Here is a 20,102-nt window from a genome sequence, read left to right as displayed (position 1 = left end):
ACGGGCGTTGAATGATGTAAATCGCGTTTTGTTTCCATCTGGTTCCGGCGAAAAATAAAATAAAAATGGGATACAAACGCGACAAAAATTTTACGAAATGAGTAAGAAGAATACCTTTAAAATTTATAAATAAAAATATTGAGCGCACATTACAATGAACACAGTCGCAGCTGAACACAGACTAAACGAAAACGTCCGTTTCATAGTTTCCAACCCAATAGTTAATAGTATTTATCGGTATAATGAAACACGGCAAAAACAGTGCTAATATTTCAGCTGCTTTTTCGTCTTTCTCGGAAACTGGTAATTTATTCTGTTTTTTTTTACGAAACCGCTCATTAAAAATTCAGTTGTTTTCATCGATCTGGAACACGCGATTAAAAATCCCCTGAGCTGTTCGAGTTAATTTTAGATCTTACATGGAACGGCAATTTATAAATTTAGAACGAGGAAAATAAAGATGCGCGACAAAAGTATGCAAATTTGAAGGATGTCCAGGTTGCGAAATTCTTGAACGAACGTTCGCAACGTCGATGAAGCGGCAAATAGAAAGTCAAACAGAAAAAGTTCTCTCGTCCTGCGACGAACTTTGTTAGAATCGTTTGAAGGCTACGTTTGCTGCATGTTCCAATGACGATCGAATAACGGTCCCGGTGTACGAACGGCGCTGCTTATCATACAATGGCCACATACAAATTGTTAATTGAAAAGCAATTGTAATTCTACCGGTAGTACCAAAAATCTTGACGCGCATCTCGTTTTGGAAGAAGTTCGCGCGCATCTGTCGTTATAACGTCCTTGTCCGGCCAAACGCGATGGTTAATCGTGGGATCCGTGTGTGCGTTAATTAGTTACACGACCTTGACGTCGCTATGTAACACGACGAACGCTGCGAATCGTACGCTTGCCGCCAAATTGTATGTATTTTGCATTCGAAAAGATTCTTCGTGCGAACTATCGAACTGCGATTTATTTATCACGAACAATTGCTGTGACATCGAAGACACAGACTCGCAAAAATTGGTGAACGTATCTCAAATATGTCGTAATCAGTGCGCACAGTTTCGTACAATTGCGTTGTTTGGATCGTTCGGAAAAAAGTCCCATACTATGCTGTTTGCATAAGTGTGCACTCAATGAGGCATGGAAAGTGAATAGCTATTGTAATACCGATAACAGCGACGCATACAAATTCCTGAATGTAGCCTAAACCCTTGCGAACAAGTTTGTAAAACTTACAAAAAAATAAGTCGATTAGTTCGCTTCCAAAGCAATCGCGAATTACACCCTCGATATCGAACGACGAGACTTAAACCTTTGTGAACAAGTTTGTAAAACTTACAAAAAAATAAGTCGATTAGTTCGCTTCCAAAGCAATCGCGAATTACACCCTCGATATCGAACGACGAGACTTAAACCTTTGTGAACAAGTTTGTAAAACTTACAAAAAAATAAGTCGATTAGTTCGCTTCCAAAACAATCGCGAACTACACCGTCGATATCGAGCGACGAGAGAGAAAAAACTGGCTCGTAACGCACCACTTTCGTCGTCTATAGAAACTCAAAGAATGCTAGAAAAGCAGCCATTAAATTTCATATTTGTGTAACATCTCGCCGCGCCGTTGGCCACGCGCGAGCGGTATTAAAATCGGCCGGCGCGGCGCGGCGAGAGTTCGCCTGAAACGTCGTGATTTTTTGCCGTGAAGGAGAAATGGTCGAACGTAATAAAGTGAATGGTAAACTCACTGACCAACGTCTACGATGTGCTGAAGCGTCGGAAATCGCCTCTTAACGCGCAACGAAATCCTCTGCAACGTGATGACGTACGCCAGCACCGCGTACCTCACGATGTTTCTCCTCATCAGCCTCCCCCTCTCGTCCTGCAATGTGAAAACATCACCAAATTATCGATGGAAGAATCGACGTTGACCTGTCGTCGACAGACTCGAATCGTAGCTCGGAGCGAACAAACACCGTGCAATTAACCCTTTGCACTCGAGGGCTCTGGAGCGGAGCCATTTAAAATTTGTCTTCAAACTCGAGGGCTCCGCTACGGAGACAATGCAAATAATTTTCAGTTTTTAACATAAGAACAAAAACAAATCGTAAAAATTAGTTATAGGATGTTTCGCTGTTGGTGACAAATGACGTTTGTATCCATAAACAATTAAAAAAATAATAACATACAACGATGACTTTTCTTTTAATGCTTATATCATGAACTTACATGTGAATATGATCTTTTCACTAAAATGGCTTCGAGTTGCTGGTAATATTACTCAAAAAAAACTTCGAGTGTAAAGGGTTAATTAAACGCGTTCGACCGGCCAGCCGATGCGGTTTCCCGGTTAATGGTCGCGCGGATAATTCGCGCAGCGATTCCATAAATCATACTAATGGCTCACGATGAACGACCGAGGTGATACGATTGCCTCGCGCCTCCGGCGATTAACCGATTAACGGCTGTCCGTGTTTACAATAGAGAGAGGATTCTTTCGTCACTTCTTAATCTACCTCGCTGTTTCCCAACGGTCTGCTTCTGCCAGGAAAACGGTCTTTGTACTCGCGGTTTCGAGGAAAGGTGAACATAAACAACTAAAACTGGAGCAACTGAGTGTGTTAGAAGCATACTTGGCGTAAGTCGCGTTTTCGAAAATTTTGTTCGACGTCTGAAAATGTAACTTTGTACACGTCAAAATGTTGCAAAGACGAATCAAATAAATTAACACGTCACTCAATAAGTCTCAGGTCTGACACATATATGGCAACATTGTTGACAAACCTATATGATTTCTGGATAGAAGCATCTTTCAAACGATACATGTCAAAATTTCATGACATTTTGATGATTAGTTTACAGGTTACAGTGGTTTTAGTGACCCCGGTTTTGTAATTTTCAAAACAATGGTTAGAAAAGAATTTCGTGTATAGATTAAACATTGTTTTTTGATGAGGAAAAATACCGCTGAAGCTAAACAGTGGCTTAATAAGCGTTACGAAGACTCTGCACCAGGGAAATCAACTATTATCGAGTGGTATGCTAAAATTAAACGCGGTCGTACAAACATCGATGATGCTGAACGCTCTGGTCGCCCAAAATCGGCAGTTGTTCAGAGAAACATAAAAAAAGTTCACAAAATAGTTTCGAAAGACCGTATAGTGAAATTGCGTGAAATAGCTGACCCCTTAACACGTTGACTGCCACGCGTATTTACAACAAAATCTCCTACAAGCCACCCGTGCCGCTATAGGAAGCGTGCGCTGTTAATTCATGTCTGTTTCTGTTCCTGCATGAACAGTTGGAATCTTTGCCGAGTACCGAATGGTATAACTTAAAATCTCTGCCCTTATTTTTTTTCAATAATGAAAAGAGATCGGATTGCCTGGAAGGAGAAGCGTAAATAGAATTACATCGTCAGATTCTGATTCGGATACTGATAAATACAATCTTAGTGATAATGAATGTTATGAAGATACTATTGACGAGATTTTACGAGAATTGGTCATGGAAGAAGAAAGAAATGTTGATGATACCGAGGAAGCTACAGTTCAAATAAAAGATACGAAATGGACCGATCAGAGGCACGAGCATATCTGAAAAAACAAACAACTTTTTGTCCAAGCTATCCTGATCAACCTCAACTTTGCAGAGAATGTTTTAATGTTATACACTGCGAATATTTTTTTAATAAACCATTTTTATAAGAACTCAATCGTTTCATTACCTCCTGTAGAATATTTGTCCAAATATTTTCGGAAATCCTTTGTAAGTAGTCAAATCAGCGTCACCCGAATTACGGGTGACGTGGCCTGATGAGAACTTTTGCTGTCACCCGAATACGGGTGACGCGGCAGTCAACGTGTTAAACATTGTTTTTTGATAGGGAAAGATACTGTTGAAGCCAAACAGTGGCTTAATAAGCGTTACGAAGACTCTGCACCAGGGAAATCAACTATTATCGACTGGTATGCTAAAATTAAACGCGGTCGTACAAACACCGATGATGCTGAACGCTCTGGTCGCCCAAAATCGGCAGTTGTTCCGAAAAACATGAAAAAAGTCCACAAAATAGTTTTGAAAGACCGTATAGTGAAATTGCGTGAGATAGCTGACCCCTTAAAGATGTCAGAAGATAGCGTGTTTACAATTTTGCACAACAATTTGAGCATGTGTAAATTGCTTTCGAAGCGGGTGCCACGTTTGCTCACCCCGGATCAAAAACAACAATGTGTCGACGATTCGGAGCGCGGTTGAGCGATGGTTAAATCGAACGAATTACGCTTCGAATTGCTTCCCCACCCACCGTACTCTCCGGATCTAGCCCCCAGCGACTACTGGCTTTTTGCAAACATTAAAAAGATGCTCCAGGGAAAGAAATTTGGCTCAAATGCTGAAGCGATTGCCGAAACGGAGGCCATTTTGAGAACAAAGACAAATCGTTCTACAAAAAAGGCATCGAAAAGTTAGAGGAGCGTTGGAACGAATGTATCACTCTTGAAGAAAAGTATGTTGACGAATAAAGTCGAATTTCTAAAAAAAAAATTTGTTTTTCTTAGCTAGACCGGAGACTTATCGAGTGATGTGTTATAAAATAACTATAAATTAACGCGACTCTAAATTATCCTAACGATAAATTCGGCCAGTAAACGATACAATTCTTCACGAATATCCCCGACTGCGAGTCCGACGAATAGTTTTCGGTGATTAACGGTCCGACGACCACCGTCGCCATCAAACCCGGACCTTTTCTCTTCGGTCAAGGCTGTCTGCAGCTTCCCTAACCTGAAAACCGTTCACGGAAATATCTACGGGACGAGAGCAGGGACGTTCGTAAAAAGAGGCGTGCGACGTTAATGATCGGTTTCTTTCGTCAGTTATCATTTTACGGGATGATCTAACGCGGCAATCACGCGAAGGATCTCATTAAATCTTCTCGGCCAGATCTCGCCGGGGTAATCATACTTTTCTTCGCGATCCATGCCGGAAAAATCGTGGAGAGCGAGGTATGAATTACAATTGAAATTAATACTGAAATTAGAGGCTGCGAGGTCTTTAAATCGGCGGCGATTATTAAAGGCGATCCTACTTCGCGATGGTTAAATGATCTCTTCAACGAAATAACTCAGCTTTTTGCGAAAGTTCTTTGCTCGTTTCCATTCCTTTGCACTCGTCTGTGATACTTTCAAGTTATTATAGGCTGTTTATTGTGTTCCATGCGTTTTCCGATCCTCGTTTATAATTCGTTTAGTAGGGGAAGCTGCATTCTTCGTAATTACCCCGAATAAATTGAAAATATACGATGAAACGATGCAAAATTGCAGCGTAGACGCAAAATGAATTAATTAATATATTGCGATAAATAGATAGCATTTTTATTCTATTTTCATGCGGCAGAATTTTATTCATTTATTTATTTACCATAAACTTTTATTCGTTGCCAAAAGAATGTTCTTTTCATCTACGTTTTAGTAAGTAACTCGAACGAGAGGATAAAACAGTATATTGATAATTGACAATAATACAAAGATGCAGCTCTTAATTGAACGTAACTGTACTTCTCTATCAAATAAAATATGTACATTATCAGTGAGTCCGTCAAATTGAAGGGAAAATATAATTTTCTATTCACAGATAATGTCGAGGCACAACTACTCTTAATTGTGAACCCAGGAAAATTCATGAACGATCTACGTTAGATAAATGAACGCAAAATAGCGTTCGGGGATCGGCGACGACGGGCCCGCTCGAGAAAAAAAATGTATAATTCGTTTCCTGGGCCCCTCGAATGCCGAACACGTTTCCCACCTGTCTTGTCCACACTTTCCCCTTGTACTTTTGGCCCGTGGTCGCGAATCCGTCGGCCGGTTTCGACCTGTTCCAGTATTAATCGGAGAAAAACCCGCGGTGGCGCCTGCCCGCCATTTTTCCTTTCGTTTCTGGCGATCGGCACGGGCATTTTGTAACCGATCGACCGTTTTGTAATCACCGGCCGCCTGCGCCGCGGTGAACGATCCCCGGCACGCTCGTCGGAATGACAATTCGATCGGAAATCGGCGACGATCAATTCCTGGTTCGAAAATTTCCACGCGCCGTCACGATCCTTCCGATCGATCGATCGATCGACAAATCTTACATTAAACTGGCTTCGAACCAACCAACGTTGAAGTCGTTATTTACGCATTTATAATGTCTAGAAATATTTATGACGGAACAATAAACGAGGTTTCGATGTTTATCTTTTGTGTCGACACAATGATTTACGCAAAGTGCGGACGAAGGAAAATTATATTTTCCCTTCAATTTGACGGACTCGCTGATAGTGTACAATGCATACTTTATTTTATAGAGAAGTACAGTTTCGTTCGATTAACCAATTAGCTGTGGCGCCTCTTTTTTAGAACGCGTACCTACTACTGTGATCAAAAAGTAAGGTGAAATTGTCATTTAAAACTCCCGGACATTAGGAAGGCAGGCAATTGTTTTTTTCCTAGGTTGGTAGGACTGTCTATAACATTTACCAAGCGTCTGTTTGTCAAAAGGTTTAATTATCTCCGAGTTACACGTATTTGTAAACAACCAAAAGTGAATTTTTCGATTTTTACAATGGGTGATTTTGTTGAGCAAAAAACTTGCATCAAATTTTGTTTGCGGAACGAATATTCTTGTGCGGACACGTTGAAAATGTTGCGGAAGGCCTTTGGTGATCAAACTATGGCACAAAAAAAACATTTATAAGTGGTACAACGAGTTCAAAGCGGGCCGAGAACGCGTTGAAGACGAACCGCGCTCTGGACGACCATCAACGTCTACCGACGAGGGCCACGTCCAAAAAAATCGAAGATTTGGTGCTTGAAAATCGTCGACTGACAATGAGAGACCTCGCTGATAGTGTTGGAATATCATTTGGCTCAGTCCAAACCATTTTGAAGGATGTTTTGTGTCTCAAACGCGTCAAGTCTCGATTGGTGCCATGTCATACTGCATTGGTTCTTCGCGACTTTTTTGCCAAAAACTCGACTCATATCGTTCCGCAACCACCGTATTCGCCTGATTTGGCTCCGTGCGACTTCTGGTTATTCAGCAAACTCAAAAAGCCAATGCGGGGACGCCGTTTTGACACGATTGAGGAGATAAAAACCGAATCGAAGAAGGTCTTGAAGGCTATACCGGAAAAAGACTATTCCGACTGTTTCGAGGACTGGAAAAAGCGTCGGAAACAGTGCGTTTTATCGGACGGGGATTACTTTGAAGGGGATGAAATTGATTTGGAAGAATAAATAAAGAATTTACATTTTATAAACAAATTCACCTTACTTTTTGATCACAGTAGTATATGTGTCGCGAGAACTAAGCGATGACGAGTATACTCGTCGAACACAGAATAAGTGCCGCTGTTAAAATATTGGATCGAAAGCACAGTTTTATTTGATAAAATTAGCAATTTTGTTATTAATATTTACTCATTCACTTAACATTAACATATGCTACATACATAATAATCGAACAACGCAGAAAAAATCAAATACTTATAAAAGTTAAAGAAAAGCAAGCAAGGAAGCAAGGAACGAGAGATATATATTAGCACTTTGCACGTCGAACACCAATATCGTGATTCTTTTCTAATCTTATTTTTATAACAATGTAAACACTTTCGTGCAGGAATCGCCTGAAAATATTCTAAACGTCTTGAAATTTGAGAATATGTTTTTGTTTTCTCTGAAATTACAATTTGAATAGCCAATGGTCACTACTTTTTACGCACGACGAGTATACTCGTCATGACACAAAATACTGTCACTTCTCCATGACGAGTATACTCGCCAGACACAGCTAACTGGTTAAGAGCTGCATCTTTGTATTATTGTTAATTAACAATATACTGTTTTACCGTCGTACGAGTTACTTACTAAAACAAAGATGAAGAACATTCTTTTGGCAACGAATAGAAGTTTACGGTAAATAAATAAATAAATGAAATTCTGTTGCATAAAAATATAATAAAAATGAAAGAATAAAAATGCTATCTATTTATCGCAATATTTTTAGTATCGTGCACTGTCTTTCAAATTATAAACCTACTCCAAGTACAGAAAAAAATCCGCGGATCAAATACAGTAAGTTCTCCCTAATTGACGCTCAGTTTAGGAATAAAAATAGAGAATTTGGGAAGAGAAGGCACGATTATTCGAGTCTTGCACCTCGTTTGTATAATTGTTGACAATCGGCAACTATAAAAACGAGCCGCAAAGCGTAAATAATCGTATCTTTTCTTCCGAAATTGTCCATTCTTGTGTACAATCCGAGCGTCAATTAGGGAGACATTACTGTATCGCCAAAAGTCGTCGCTCGGATAAGCTCGATTCTAATCAACGATTTCGCAAAAAAACAAAAACGTGTAACATCAACAATCGTGTTGACAACTGCATTTTAATCGTCGTTTAAGCGTACGAAATTTGACGAGACCTCGGAACTAATTTGCGAACGATAGCGAAAACGCCGCGAGAATAATCGATGATCGATAGTCTAATTGAACTGAACAGAGGCCTGGTTCAAGGTGTTTCGTTAGGTATGTGGATCACGGGGCTCCTCAGATGAAGTATTTTGTGGATCGAGGCACGTTCCGGCCGCCCTCGGTAACGCATGCAACGGGCCTGTCGAAGAAAGTCAGTCGAAACTAAAATTTTCGAGCGGCTAATAACACGTGTATGTCGAGCGAGTCCGAGCCACGTGCCGATTCCCGAAGCTCGTGCGTTGATCTTGCCACCGAAGAAAGTTCCCTAACGGCGGTGGTGGCGCAAACCGCGGCCGTGATATCATCGGGAACGATGCCCGGCGTAATTATCGAATGATTAATCTCGCGCGTGCACCGTTTCCCGCGAAACGATCGTTCGCCACTCAATTACTCGATCCTCGACGCTCGACGCTCGACGCTCGACGCTCTCGTCACGCGTTGCGAAACGTAAAGCGCGGCTGCCGTAAGCGGCGGCGCGTCGATTAGCCGCAACTTTGTAATTAGCAGGTTCATATGTATAATACGCCCGAGGTGTAGACGAGCTGTCCACGTTCCTCTCTCGCTTTGTTTATCCTGGAATGCGAAAGAATCAGGTTACGCTAGCCGCGGGCGCTTCTTCTCTAATATCTCGCAATTAGGGACCAATTAGCTTCACCTTTCGAGACATTCCTCGGATGACTCGGCTGGACGCCATCTTTTGATCTTTGTGCCACGATCCTGTAAACCTACTTCTTCTAATTAATACTATTTTCATCGACCAAGGTCAAAGTCTTCGAAGACTTTCGTTTATAGGTTCTTGGTTTCGTCACTTTTTTCGTGCAGCGATCGCGAGATCGTCGGTTTTGTGCATTTATGACAAAAATTAATTAGTCGGATACGAAACTGGAAGAACTTTAGAAGGATTTAAGGATATTATTACATTATTTTCAACAATTGCTAAAAGAGAAAAGTCGTCTAGATTATGTTTTAATACAAACAACTTGCAAATAATTTACTATAAAAAATACAAAATTTGACTTCCATCGAGCGCCATTTTTACAAAAAAAACTCTCTTTGGTGCGTCGTGGGTGGAGCAATTTTTGGTGATGATGGTCTTGCGTGAACTTACAAGGAGAGGTCGCAGTCGTTGGCTCATCGTTTTTATTAAAACTTTTTCCATTTAATCTGTTATATTGCTGCTGTATTATTATATTTTTATGATATCTTTTAAATCTGCCACGTCTCTTTCCCGAGATAATTTGATGTAGAACGAAAACTTTCTTCGTTTTTCGTTGTACGCCAAAAATTGGAGGAGAAATCTCCACTACTCGTCAGAAGAGGTTTCCTCCGCTGCGGTCTGATTCCGCCATTTTATAAGAAAAAGTTAAATAAAACATTGGAATTATTCTTCAATGAATGCATAACAAAGACCTTCAACCAGAGTTTGTATCAGATTTATTATATTGTCATAAAAAATTGTCAAGGTTACTCTATTTTTATGGATCGCTAGAGTGGCGTTATCCCTTAAATAATAATAAATAGACTGCGGATTTTTCTGCAAAATAAAAATTGTCTGCATCGATTGCAAGACTTAGGAGCCAAGTGCAACTATTTCTTTCTCTTAAATAATTTTAATAAGTAGAAATTTTCATGCATTGACATTTCCTCCCGTTCTATTCACTGTTTTATGTTTCACCTGCCCTTTTTTTCCATAAATGCATAAAATACACTGTCTAATAATCAACGAAATCGGCAAAAGTACAAAATGATAATGTAGAATAATCTGAAAACAATATATATGGGACGTACAAAATGTAATAAAAAAATGTAATACAAAATGTAATAATAGAGCAGCAATATAACAGATTACATTGGAAGAAGTTTTAATAAAAACGATGATCCAACGACTGCGAGCTCTCCTTGTAAGTTCACGCAAGACCATCATCACCAAAAATTGCTCCACCCACGACGCACCAAAGAGAGTCTTTTTTCCAGCTCAAGACCAACCTCCCACCCGACCAGGTAGCCAGAGTTGTTCTGCAGGTTGCTGGCCGTTCTCCATTTTCCCTCTTGATCCAGCTAGTTAAGTACCCGGGACGAGTGCATCGTTCCCTGAAATAATTGCACGGTGTGCCCCGGCGTGAACCCGTCGCGACGCAGCTTGCATTCTACGTTTCCGATTTTGCTGGACGCGCGAGAAAGTCCACGGGGAGAACAATACGTTGGTCTGTAAGACGGAATGCCTTGCCGGGCAACGGGCAAGGTCTGCCCAGAACGGGACTGTAAGTTTCCTAGGTACTCTCGACGGTGTAGTCCGTGTAGTCACGTAACGAGAAGTATCGGATTTGTGAATGAGCAGCGGCGAGTGGGCAGCACGAGCTTCTGGGCAGTGCCTTTCATTGAAATCTAATTGGAATTCAGGCCCCGAGGCGAGAAGGATGGCTCGACTCCCACCTTCGGCGGACCGCGGGCGAGCAGACTTTTCGAGCTGCCAAGCCGTGCATTTTTACACGCTCGGCATTCCGAGCCAGCCGGGGAAAAATGTCGACTGGCTTTGGCGCCGCGGGACGGCGGGGGTGCCGCCGCCGAAATTGCCACCTGGTCGGTTGCTACCTTGTACACACGCCGTGGCGAAAATGTTCTTCCTCTACGTGTTGCTTTCACTGATTTTCGAGAGTCATTTTTGTGGAACAGCGGAGATTCGAGTGGACATTTCGTTCAGCTTGTTTTTGAATCAAATTCTGAGAACTTTAATAACAGTATGATATAATATATATATATATATATATATATATATATATATATATATATATATATATAATGTAATATATGTAATATATATACATATATATAATGTAATGTAATGTAAATGTAATATATATACATATATATAATGTAATGTAATGTAAATGTAATGTAATGTAATGTAATGTAATGTAATGTAAATGTAATGTAATGTAAATGTAATGTAATGTAAATGTAATGTAAATGTAATGTAATGTAATGTAAATGTAATGTAATGTAAATGTAATGTAAATGTAATGTAATGTAATGTAATGTAATGTACATGTAATGTAATGTAATGTACATGTAATGTAATGTAATGTACATGTAATGTAATGTAATGTAATGTAATGCAAATGTAATGTAAAGTAAATGTAATGTAATGTAATGTAAATGTAATGTAATGTAAATGTAATGTAATGTAAATGTAATGTAATGTAAATGTAATGTAATGTAAATGTAATGTAATGTAATGTAAATGTAATGTAATGTAAATGTAATGTAATGTAATGTAAATGTAATGTAATGTAATGTAATGTAAATGTAATGTAATGTAAATGTAATGTAGTGTAAATGTAATGTAATGTAAATGTAATGTAGTGTAAATGTAATGTAATGTAAATGTAATGTAGTGTAAATGTAATGTAATGTAAATGTAAATTTAATGTAATGTAAATTTAATCTAATGTAATGTAATATATTGTAATGTAATGTAACTGTAACATAATGTAATGTAATATAATATAATATAATAATATATTATATAATTATTAATTTACTTTAATTTATGTCATTATCATATTAAGAATCGTATAAGGATGGTTGTAGATTTCCCACGAATACCGCGAATTAAACAATGTAAGAGGGTTAAGTGTGTGTAATTATTGACTTATCAATCGGCTGACTTTTTAGCTCAACACATTTACAAGGATGTCATACTGTAATATTGAAACACGTAATATTGATGTAACAAAGATTCTGTCGCAATGGGCAGAAGTGTGATAAACGAGCTGTGGATCTTCGTTTGAAATTGCATTTCTGCATCTGTGTGCGTAACACAATGTGCGTCATACTTTGCGCATTGATTGCACGAACCAGGAATGAAATCAAAATTTCTTTTCAACTCGGAATAATGTTAACATATTGTCAAATCATATTATCGTTACTAGGCTGCGGATTTTATACAATTGCGGCGAAAATGAATAGATCGAATCGAGAACAGTTGAAACATTTGAAGAATATACAAATACCATTGCATTATTATCAACTGGATCAAATAAGTAAAGAACGAATGGAATGTCTATGCGGCTTTTGTATCTTGCAATTAATGCAAACAATTTTTATTTCGCATAAAAATCCGCAGCTTAATTACTAAATTCCTCGAACGTTCGACCGTTTCATATCTCATCCGTCCATTTACCAGGAACGTTTTCTCCAGAGGCGAAAAATAATTAATACTCGCAAAGAGATAAATCAGAATTGCAAAAAGAATATGACACAATTTTCTGCGATCACAGAGATACTAAGTACGTATCAATTGAATTGCAAACTAAATCAGACATTCTGCTGACAGAAAAATCGCACGTTTCTCCATTTCGCGGAATGACCACGAAAAGTCGCGAGACAATGACTGAGACTGTTATAGAAAATGAAAAGAAGCGGTAGGAAAGGCACACGCGAGTCCAGTGAACTTATTCGAACTAGTGTGACAGCAGCCACCTTCGGCGAAAGAGGTAATACGGGTAGCCGAGTCGCGGAAGGCCAAGTTTCTACGGAAGTTCGCAGTATTTATGGAAATGGTATGTTGATTCTCCAGCTGTCAATCTCTGCCGGCAAATCCTAGCCAGATTTCGCGAGGCTTCCACGAATAACAACAATGTCCAATCAAAAACGTGCCCGAGCTAATGGATTCGATCAGGCGTGATCAAACAATTCGCAGGATCCGCTCGCTAGAATTATTTGGTTAACGATCCTGAAGCGCGCGATAGAAGCGTAGGTTCGTCCTTCTTTCTCGCTACGATACACGTTGCACTTTCACTTCTACATTGTGTCATTGACCACGCGGCTGGAAGATCGTTTCAAAGTTCGAACCGGAACCGGACTCCGATGAGCACGTGGAAATAGTTTTAGACAGCCGTGCTCATAATCGGTTTTAACCGATCGTAAATAATCGTAGACGCTTCCGTCGACGTAATTCGAAGGATGTAGAGGCTCTGTGATTTATCGCCGGATGACTGCGCGAATCTGACGGCGGATTCATTTCCTGAAGAATCGTCGACGGTGTCGGCGCGCCGACGGTCGGAATTTATTATTCTGAAATTTCGTGGAACCGCTTTTTTCGAAAGCGTAGAGAGCCAGAGAGATTGTATGCAAAGTGCGTTTCGAAATTTAATGATTTCCTGACCACGGGAATGTGTTCTTTCTTCGCTGAAATATCGGAATGCGGTTCGCGTACGAACGAAACAATTAGATGGAGATTCCATGCTCTGTGCAGCTTCGTTTTCTGTTCGTCGTAATTATGAAAGCGGTTATGTAAACTGCATTTTCCTTCGACGCGTTCGATTAATAAGAAGCAGATATCGATAAGAAGCTCCGTATTTTCCATCTGGTAACCGTACCGATCACCATAATCGTAAAATGATTTACAGAAAATCGTGTGCAACGGTTATAAAAATTACGCGATCAATTTCTTCTCAGGAAAGTGTTAAAAACACGCGAGAGAACTATCTTCGCGCGTTCAGTCCAATCCTTGAACTGTAAGAGAATATTTTCTCCATTGCGTTAGGTTACGCCAACTAACGAAACAATAGTATGAAAATCGATCGTCCAAGAGGAAAGTCGACTCTACGTATCCTTGAACAAATATTTAAATGAAACGCAGAAGTAACATTGTTCCTATAATGTCTGGAATAACTTACAACTAGACTATCTTGTATGCGTTATAAAAATTTTCCGAGACGGTTGTATGAAAGTAACGTTCAAAATAGCGTAATAATATTATCAAATTCTTTTCACGTTCTCACAATTTTATATTTTCGCTACTCATTTTAGCCATAAATCCATAAAATCCGCGGTATGCTTGCGACAAATCGAACGTAAAATTCTTTTCACGCATTCCCACAATTTTATATGTTTGTTACTCATTTTTGCCATAAATCTATAAAATCTGCGGTATGCTTGCGACAAATCGAACGTAAAATTCTTTTCACGTTCCCACAATTTTATATTTTCGCTACTCATTTTTGCCATAAATCTATAAAATCTGCGGTATGCTTGCGACGAATCGAACGTAAAATTCTTTTCACGTTCCCACAATTTTATATTTTCGCTACTCATTTTAGCCATAAATCCATAAAATCCGCGGTATGCTTGCGACAAATCGAACGGGCCCGAAATTGATCGATTCCGAGATTCGAAATAGGTCGACCAATCGCTCTAATACCTATAAACTAGGTGTTTCGCACCTTCAAATATTTTCCAGCTTCGACAGCTTTGGGAGCCAAATTGGGAATATTTTTGAAATATCGCTCGATCGAGTCACTCAAGATCCTCGATGGCCAACCAGCGGGAATAGCACGTTCGAATCCATCCTAGTTAAATATCACGATCGTACTTTCGATCGCGGGAACTACGAAAGTGAAATTGATCGGTCGGATGCTAGTATATTGGACGGTGATCCCGCGGGTCACCGTCGAGAGGTTAATTACTCTCATGGCTGAGTTAACAGATTACTTATGGAACGACGTTCGTGTACACACACAGAGGTAAAGCCGGCGTGCCGGTGAACTTTCGTTATCGGTCCGTTCGACGCGATCAGAGAAAGTAACGATAATGGACGGCAATTTCTCGGTCGGCGTGCACCGTGTCGGCATCGCGGACACGTGCGCGGCCAGTTTAAATCGGCGGACACCGTCGTCCTGGCCACTGTGTCGTCCTATGTCGACCCGTGTCGTTCCATGGTGGGTGCCCGTTAGCCCGGGGACGAGCAACGAGATTCGCTCGGTTGCCAATTATGGGATGATCGTTCTGCACGCCGCGGTTCTTTTTTTTTTATTGCCGCTTCTGGGCGTGGCGTGACTCCGAGCTGGCACCTACTTAGGTTAACGACACCGAAACGTGTCACGGCAATTCATTAGCGTAATGAGACGAGCCGCGACGCCGAGCCGCGACCGATACACCAAGGCTACGGGGAATTTTCGTGCGACCGAGAGCCTGCTACCTTCTGGTAATCCCAAATGAATTTCTATCGCTGACGATTAATATCCTTCAGAGGGAACTGTACTCTACGATACATTAATCATGATTCTTAATCTTTATGCAACTCTTCTCTGCTTATTCGTGTAATTGTTCTGCGGCGTACGCTTCATTCGATTTTTACGCGCTCGTTTAACCCGAGAAAGATAACCTACGTCGCAGAGGCGCCTGCGAAGACTGTTGATTTTTGTTAATTTTTCATAGAGGTCTAGTGATTTAAGTTTAAAATTACTTAAAATATAAAAAAATATAATATAAATGCATTTTATTTTTACAATAATGCCAAACCTTTAAAATGACTAGATTAACTTAAATAAATATCCATTGTTAGTATAAAATTGACGCCTTAGAAAAGCATGCGCCTCTGAAGCGTATGGTTATTTTACGTACGAATTTTACGTACGTTGTCATATGGTTATCTTTCTAGGGTTAACACCGTAACTATCGATGATGGATTCCAGATTTCTTTATTTAGAAATCCTTTCGTGGGCTGTGTCTGTTTATTTAGATTTCGCGAGTCTGAATTTATTTGCACTCTTCGTTATTTTTATTATAACGTAATCCTTGAATTAAGAACTGTATTCGATCATTCTCTGCGAGAGAGACGTCGTAACTTGAACAATTTTGAAAGACTAAATATTCCACTCGTCGTTTCGATCGTCACGGTAAGCTTAGTATTAAAATAACAAGATTTCATTTGTCAATACGGTGCAAAAATTTAATTTCAAAGAGTAAAGATGTAATAGTGCTGAAATACTGATAAAAAGTTGACTCGCTTTTTTATAATTTTATTAAATTGAAAATAATATAATGACATTTTTGAGCTCTTTTAATTGAACTATTTTAAATTGAAACTATATTCATTTTAATTCATTCATTCAATAAAATTGTCAACAGTAAATTAAACATTATCACAATACACACACACACACACAAACGATGTGTTATGTGCTTCATTATAATATGTCTATTTAATTCAATGAAACATATATTTATTAGAATATCAAATCTTAACTCGAATGTTAACGATATGATGAACGAATGCAAGTGAATTGCGAATAGCTATATGTATCGTTGTGATTATTGGACGTTTTAACTTTCAACTTTATTCAAATTTATCCAGGTCCCGCCGTCCAATTGCTAACGATGATACGAAGAAATTGTTCTTTGTATTATAAGCGTGTTACAAGTCTGTTCGACATTGTATATTATGGAATCTCGCGAAGTTACTGCAAGGGTCGGGCGAAACGTTCATGTTAGGCAAGTTTAGGACGAGGGTCTAATCCGCAGTTGATACTCACGTTTCCAGGAATTGCGGCGCTGATAAACAAAGCTAAGTTGTCCGGCCAGGGCAGTAGTTTGTATTGCTCCCACCATCGCTTCACGACCAGGCTCACATAAAATCCCAGGACGAACGACATCGGTATCGAATCGCTGGAGTTCCCGAAGTAGTATCTGATCTTCTCGAAGATCCTGGAACAGACAATGTTGCGTTAGGATGACTCTTCGATAAATTCCTGTATCAGATTCAAGAATTAATCTACCAAAAAAAGAATCTCCGCAGGGGGGAGATTCCCCCCTCTTAGGTCGGATTAAAAGGCTCCTCGAAACTTTTTTTCAACTTTATAATCTCCGATGCACTGAAAAGTTATCGATAGATGCTTACGACTAGATCGCGGATTTTTATGAAAAATAAAAATTGTCTACATCGATTGCAAGAGGTAGAAACTGTATAAAAAGTTGACTCGCTTTTTTATAATTTTATTAAATTGAAAATAATACAATGACATTTTTGAGCTCTTTTAATCGAACCAACTATTTTAAATTGAAACTATTCATTTTTGCCATACGTGCATAAAATTCGCAGTCCACTTATGACGAACTCGCCTAAATCAATTATTTACATGATTATTCTATGTAGTGAAAATCTTTGTGGATCGTTTTGCACAATACGATGAATTTCGACACGATGCACAATATGAAATGCAACGAGCCACTTTTTACATGTCTAACTAGTTTAACCCTTTGCACTCGAAGTCATTTCAACTGTAAATCTAAATTAACTTTTTTCGACTTGCGGTATTTCCATTTTGTACGACACAGTGCATTTCATGCATATGAAATTGAGTCTTATGACTCATACGACAGTTAGACTTTTAACAATCTTTTTATATCTAAGCTTCGATAACATAAATATTATCTTGGAACGTGATGTAACAATTTTAATGTTGCCTCAGAGTGATGTAACAATTTTAGTGTTGCCTCAGTTGACTCGAAGGCAAAGGGTTAATTATTTATTTATTTTTTTGTATTCTTGACTGAAAGGTGTGAAGGGTTATTCCAGCCCAAGAGGTTAAGAAAATGGAGTGATTGATAACAATAATAATAATAACAATTAATGTAAACCGTAATAGTTAGCTTGTGGCATCGACAGAACTGAAGGTAACTCATGAACAATAAAAACAAAGATCCTAAATAAAATGCCAAATCCTTGCACAACCTAGATTTAATTTGTCTAGTTCAGCGTAAAAGAGTGTGCTTTTTATCGCAAGAACGGCTACGGCACCCTAAAGCTATCATTATCCTTGAATCATGGTCCGCGAAGGCTTTTAGCAGATCCTATGGCTGACTACGGACATTCCTAATCCCCTTAGCCACCTTTAGCTACCGACATCGGGCCTCGTTCGCCATCGTCCACCATTTTTCCCACTTCCATCGAGACACCTTCGCCTTGTTTGGCTACCTTGGCCATTCCCGATCTTCCTAATCGCTGCTCCTCGACCTCTGAACCTGGAAGGATCTTAGGAAGGTCTCTCGAGCGGATTCAAGGCTTCGCGGAAGGTAACTTCCCAAGACGATTCTCTTGCGTTTTCTTGCTTTCGAATTTCTTTGTTCGCGACGTTGTATAACGTCCACGAACGCTGCGTTTTTTCTTCGAGTCGACGTCACGGTATAGGAAGCTCGGATTGCGTGCAGCTAAATATTTGTTTAGCTGGCGGTGCGCCGTGTGTGGCGAAGTTCTCGCGCCGGCTCGCCTACAAGTGGAGCAAGGTTGAGGTGATACCGTCACCCAACGTGACCACTACCGGTCTTACATACTGGTGATTATTAGCGAATGGGAGTTTCCGCTAAGATTTTACAGGCGCGCGTGAAAATTTATTCCACGTTTCACTGATCGCTCTCGCCGCTCCGCGATAACCACGGCGAAACTTAACGCTAATCGCTGGCTTCATCCTTGAACGACGAGCTACGAACGGTGTACTAATTTTTCTAACGAGCTTAGTGCGATAACTAGACTGCTGATTTTTATGCATTTATGGTATATGTAACTTTTTATAATGTATTAGGTTGGGGAATAAGTTCGTAGCGTTTTTCATATTTTCTTTTATTTTACAACGATTTTTTGCTGTTTCACAAAGTGTATAATGTTCATTCGATAGAGCTCTTTCTGCTCTACAAAACTGTGCTAATCGTCTTTTCGAGTAATTTAATTTTTTATTACTTTTGAGGCTCAGAAATGGAATATCCAGGAGGTAAAAAGCAACATTTTCGACACCTTCTCTTCTTCGCTTTTCATCGAGGCCACAAAGCTGCCGAAGCAGCCCGAGACATTTGCAACGTATACGGAGAAGGTGTCACAGGCGATTCTACAGCACGGAAATGGTTTGCGAAGTTAAAAAATGGCGATTTTGACGTCGACGACACGCCCCGCGGCGGAAGACCTGAATTCGACGAAGAGCGTCTCAAAGCACTTTTGAAGGAGGACGGTCACCAAACAAGTCGTGAATTGACCGAAGAAATGAACCGCGATCATAAAACGATCCTCAATCATCTTCATTCAATGGGATTTGCCGAAAAATCGGGAACCTGGGTGCCTCACGAGCTTAACGAGAACAACAAAGAAAATCGCCTTCAAATTGCTTGATAAAAACGCTACGAACTTATTCCTTAACCCAATATATATAAATTCTCATGGTACACCTTACATTATAGCCAAGATGAAAGTACACCTTTCATTCAAAGCTCGATAAATCGGCCCGAAAGAATCGTATATTAAATTTTGATGGATCGGATCTAAAAAATAAATTCCAAAGTTTCTTGCCGGCCAAAGGAGCAGCGGTCATTGGCTCTCGAACGAAGCCAACGATTCTTTATTTTCAATATTCCGTATTTTATTCCATATTATGCTACTAGTTAGCAGCTGCAGCGCCTTTCAAAACAGCATCGTTTCCGCGAAACCGTGTAAGAAGAATCCTATTAAGGAAGGCACGGAATTTATCGTCGGAGAATTTATACGATCGCAAAAAAGAGGCTTTGCATCGCGTTCCGCGTCTTGTTTGGCGAATCGCTCATCCTTGGCGATCGTCTCGGGCCCTAAGCCCGTCCCGAAACCGGCCCTTCGGTGGTTCTAAATTTAGAACGGGCCCGAATCGAAGCGGCTCAAACGAGAGGATCTTTTTTGCAGCGGGCGTCCCTCTCGCGATTCTTCATCCGCCTTTTTTTTATCTCGGCATAAATAACAGGTTACGCGTTTTATGCGTTTTGTAATGCCGGGCCCCTGTACCGTGCAGT

At 39.9% G+C, this 20,102-nt stretch overlaps 1 protein-coding gene across 1 annotated transcript in view; it reads right to left on the bottom strand.

Annotated features, from left to right (window-relative positions):
- Positions 1-20,102, bottom strand: part of Best2 (bestrophin family protein) — a 118,252-nt gene that overhangs the window by 44,153 nt on the left and 53,997 nt on the right. Inside the window, exons 3-4 of the mRNA XM_033484865.2 lie at positions 16,832-17,003; positions 1,751-1,880 (exon numbers count right to left, since the gene is read on the bottom strand). Of these exons, the coding sequence (XP_033340756.1) occupies positions 1,751-1,880; positions 16,832-17,003 (302 nt within the window). The remainder of the gene's footprint in view (positions 1-1,750; positions 1,881-16,831; positions 17,004-20,102) is intronic.

The sequence above is a fragment of the Megalopta genalis genome, chromosome 1 (assembly GCF_051020955.1).
Source record: "Megalopta genalis isolate 19385.01 chromosome 1, iyMegGena1_principal, whole genome shotgun sequence".
Classification (NCBI taxonomy): Eukaryota; Metazoa; Arthropoda; class Insecta; order Hymenoptera; family Halictidae; genus Megalopta; species Megalopta genalis.
This window is presented reverse-complemented; position numbering and strand designations above follow the sequence as displayed.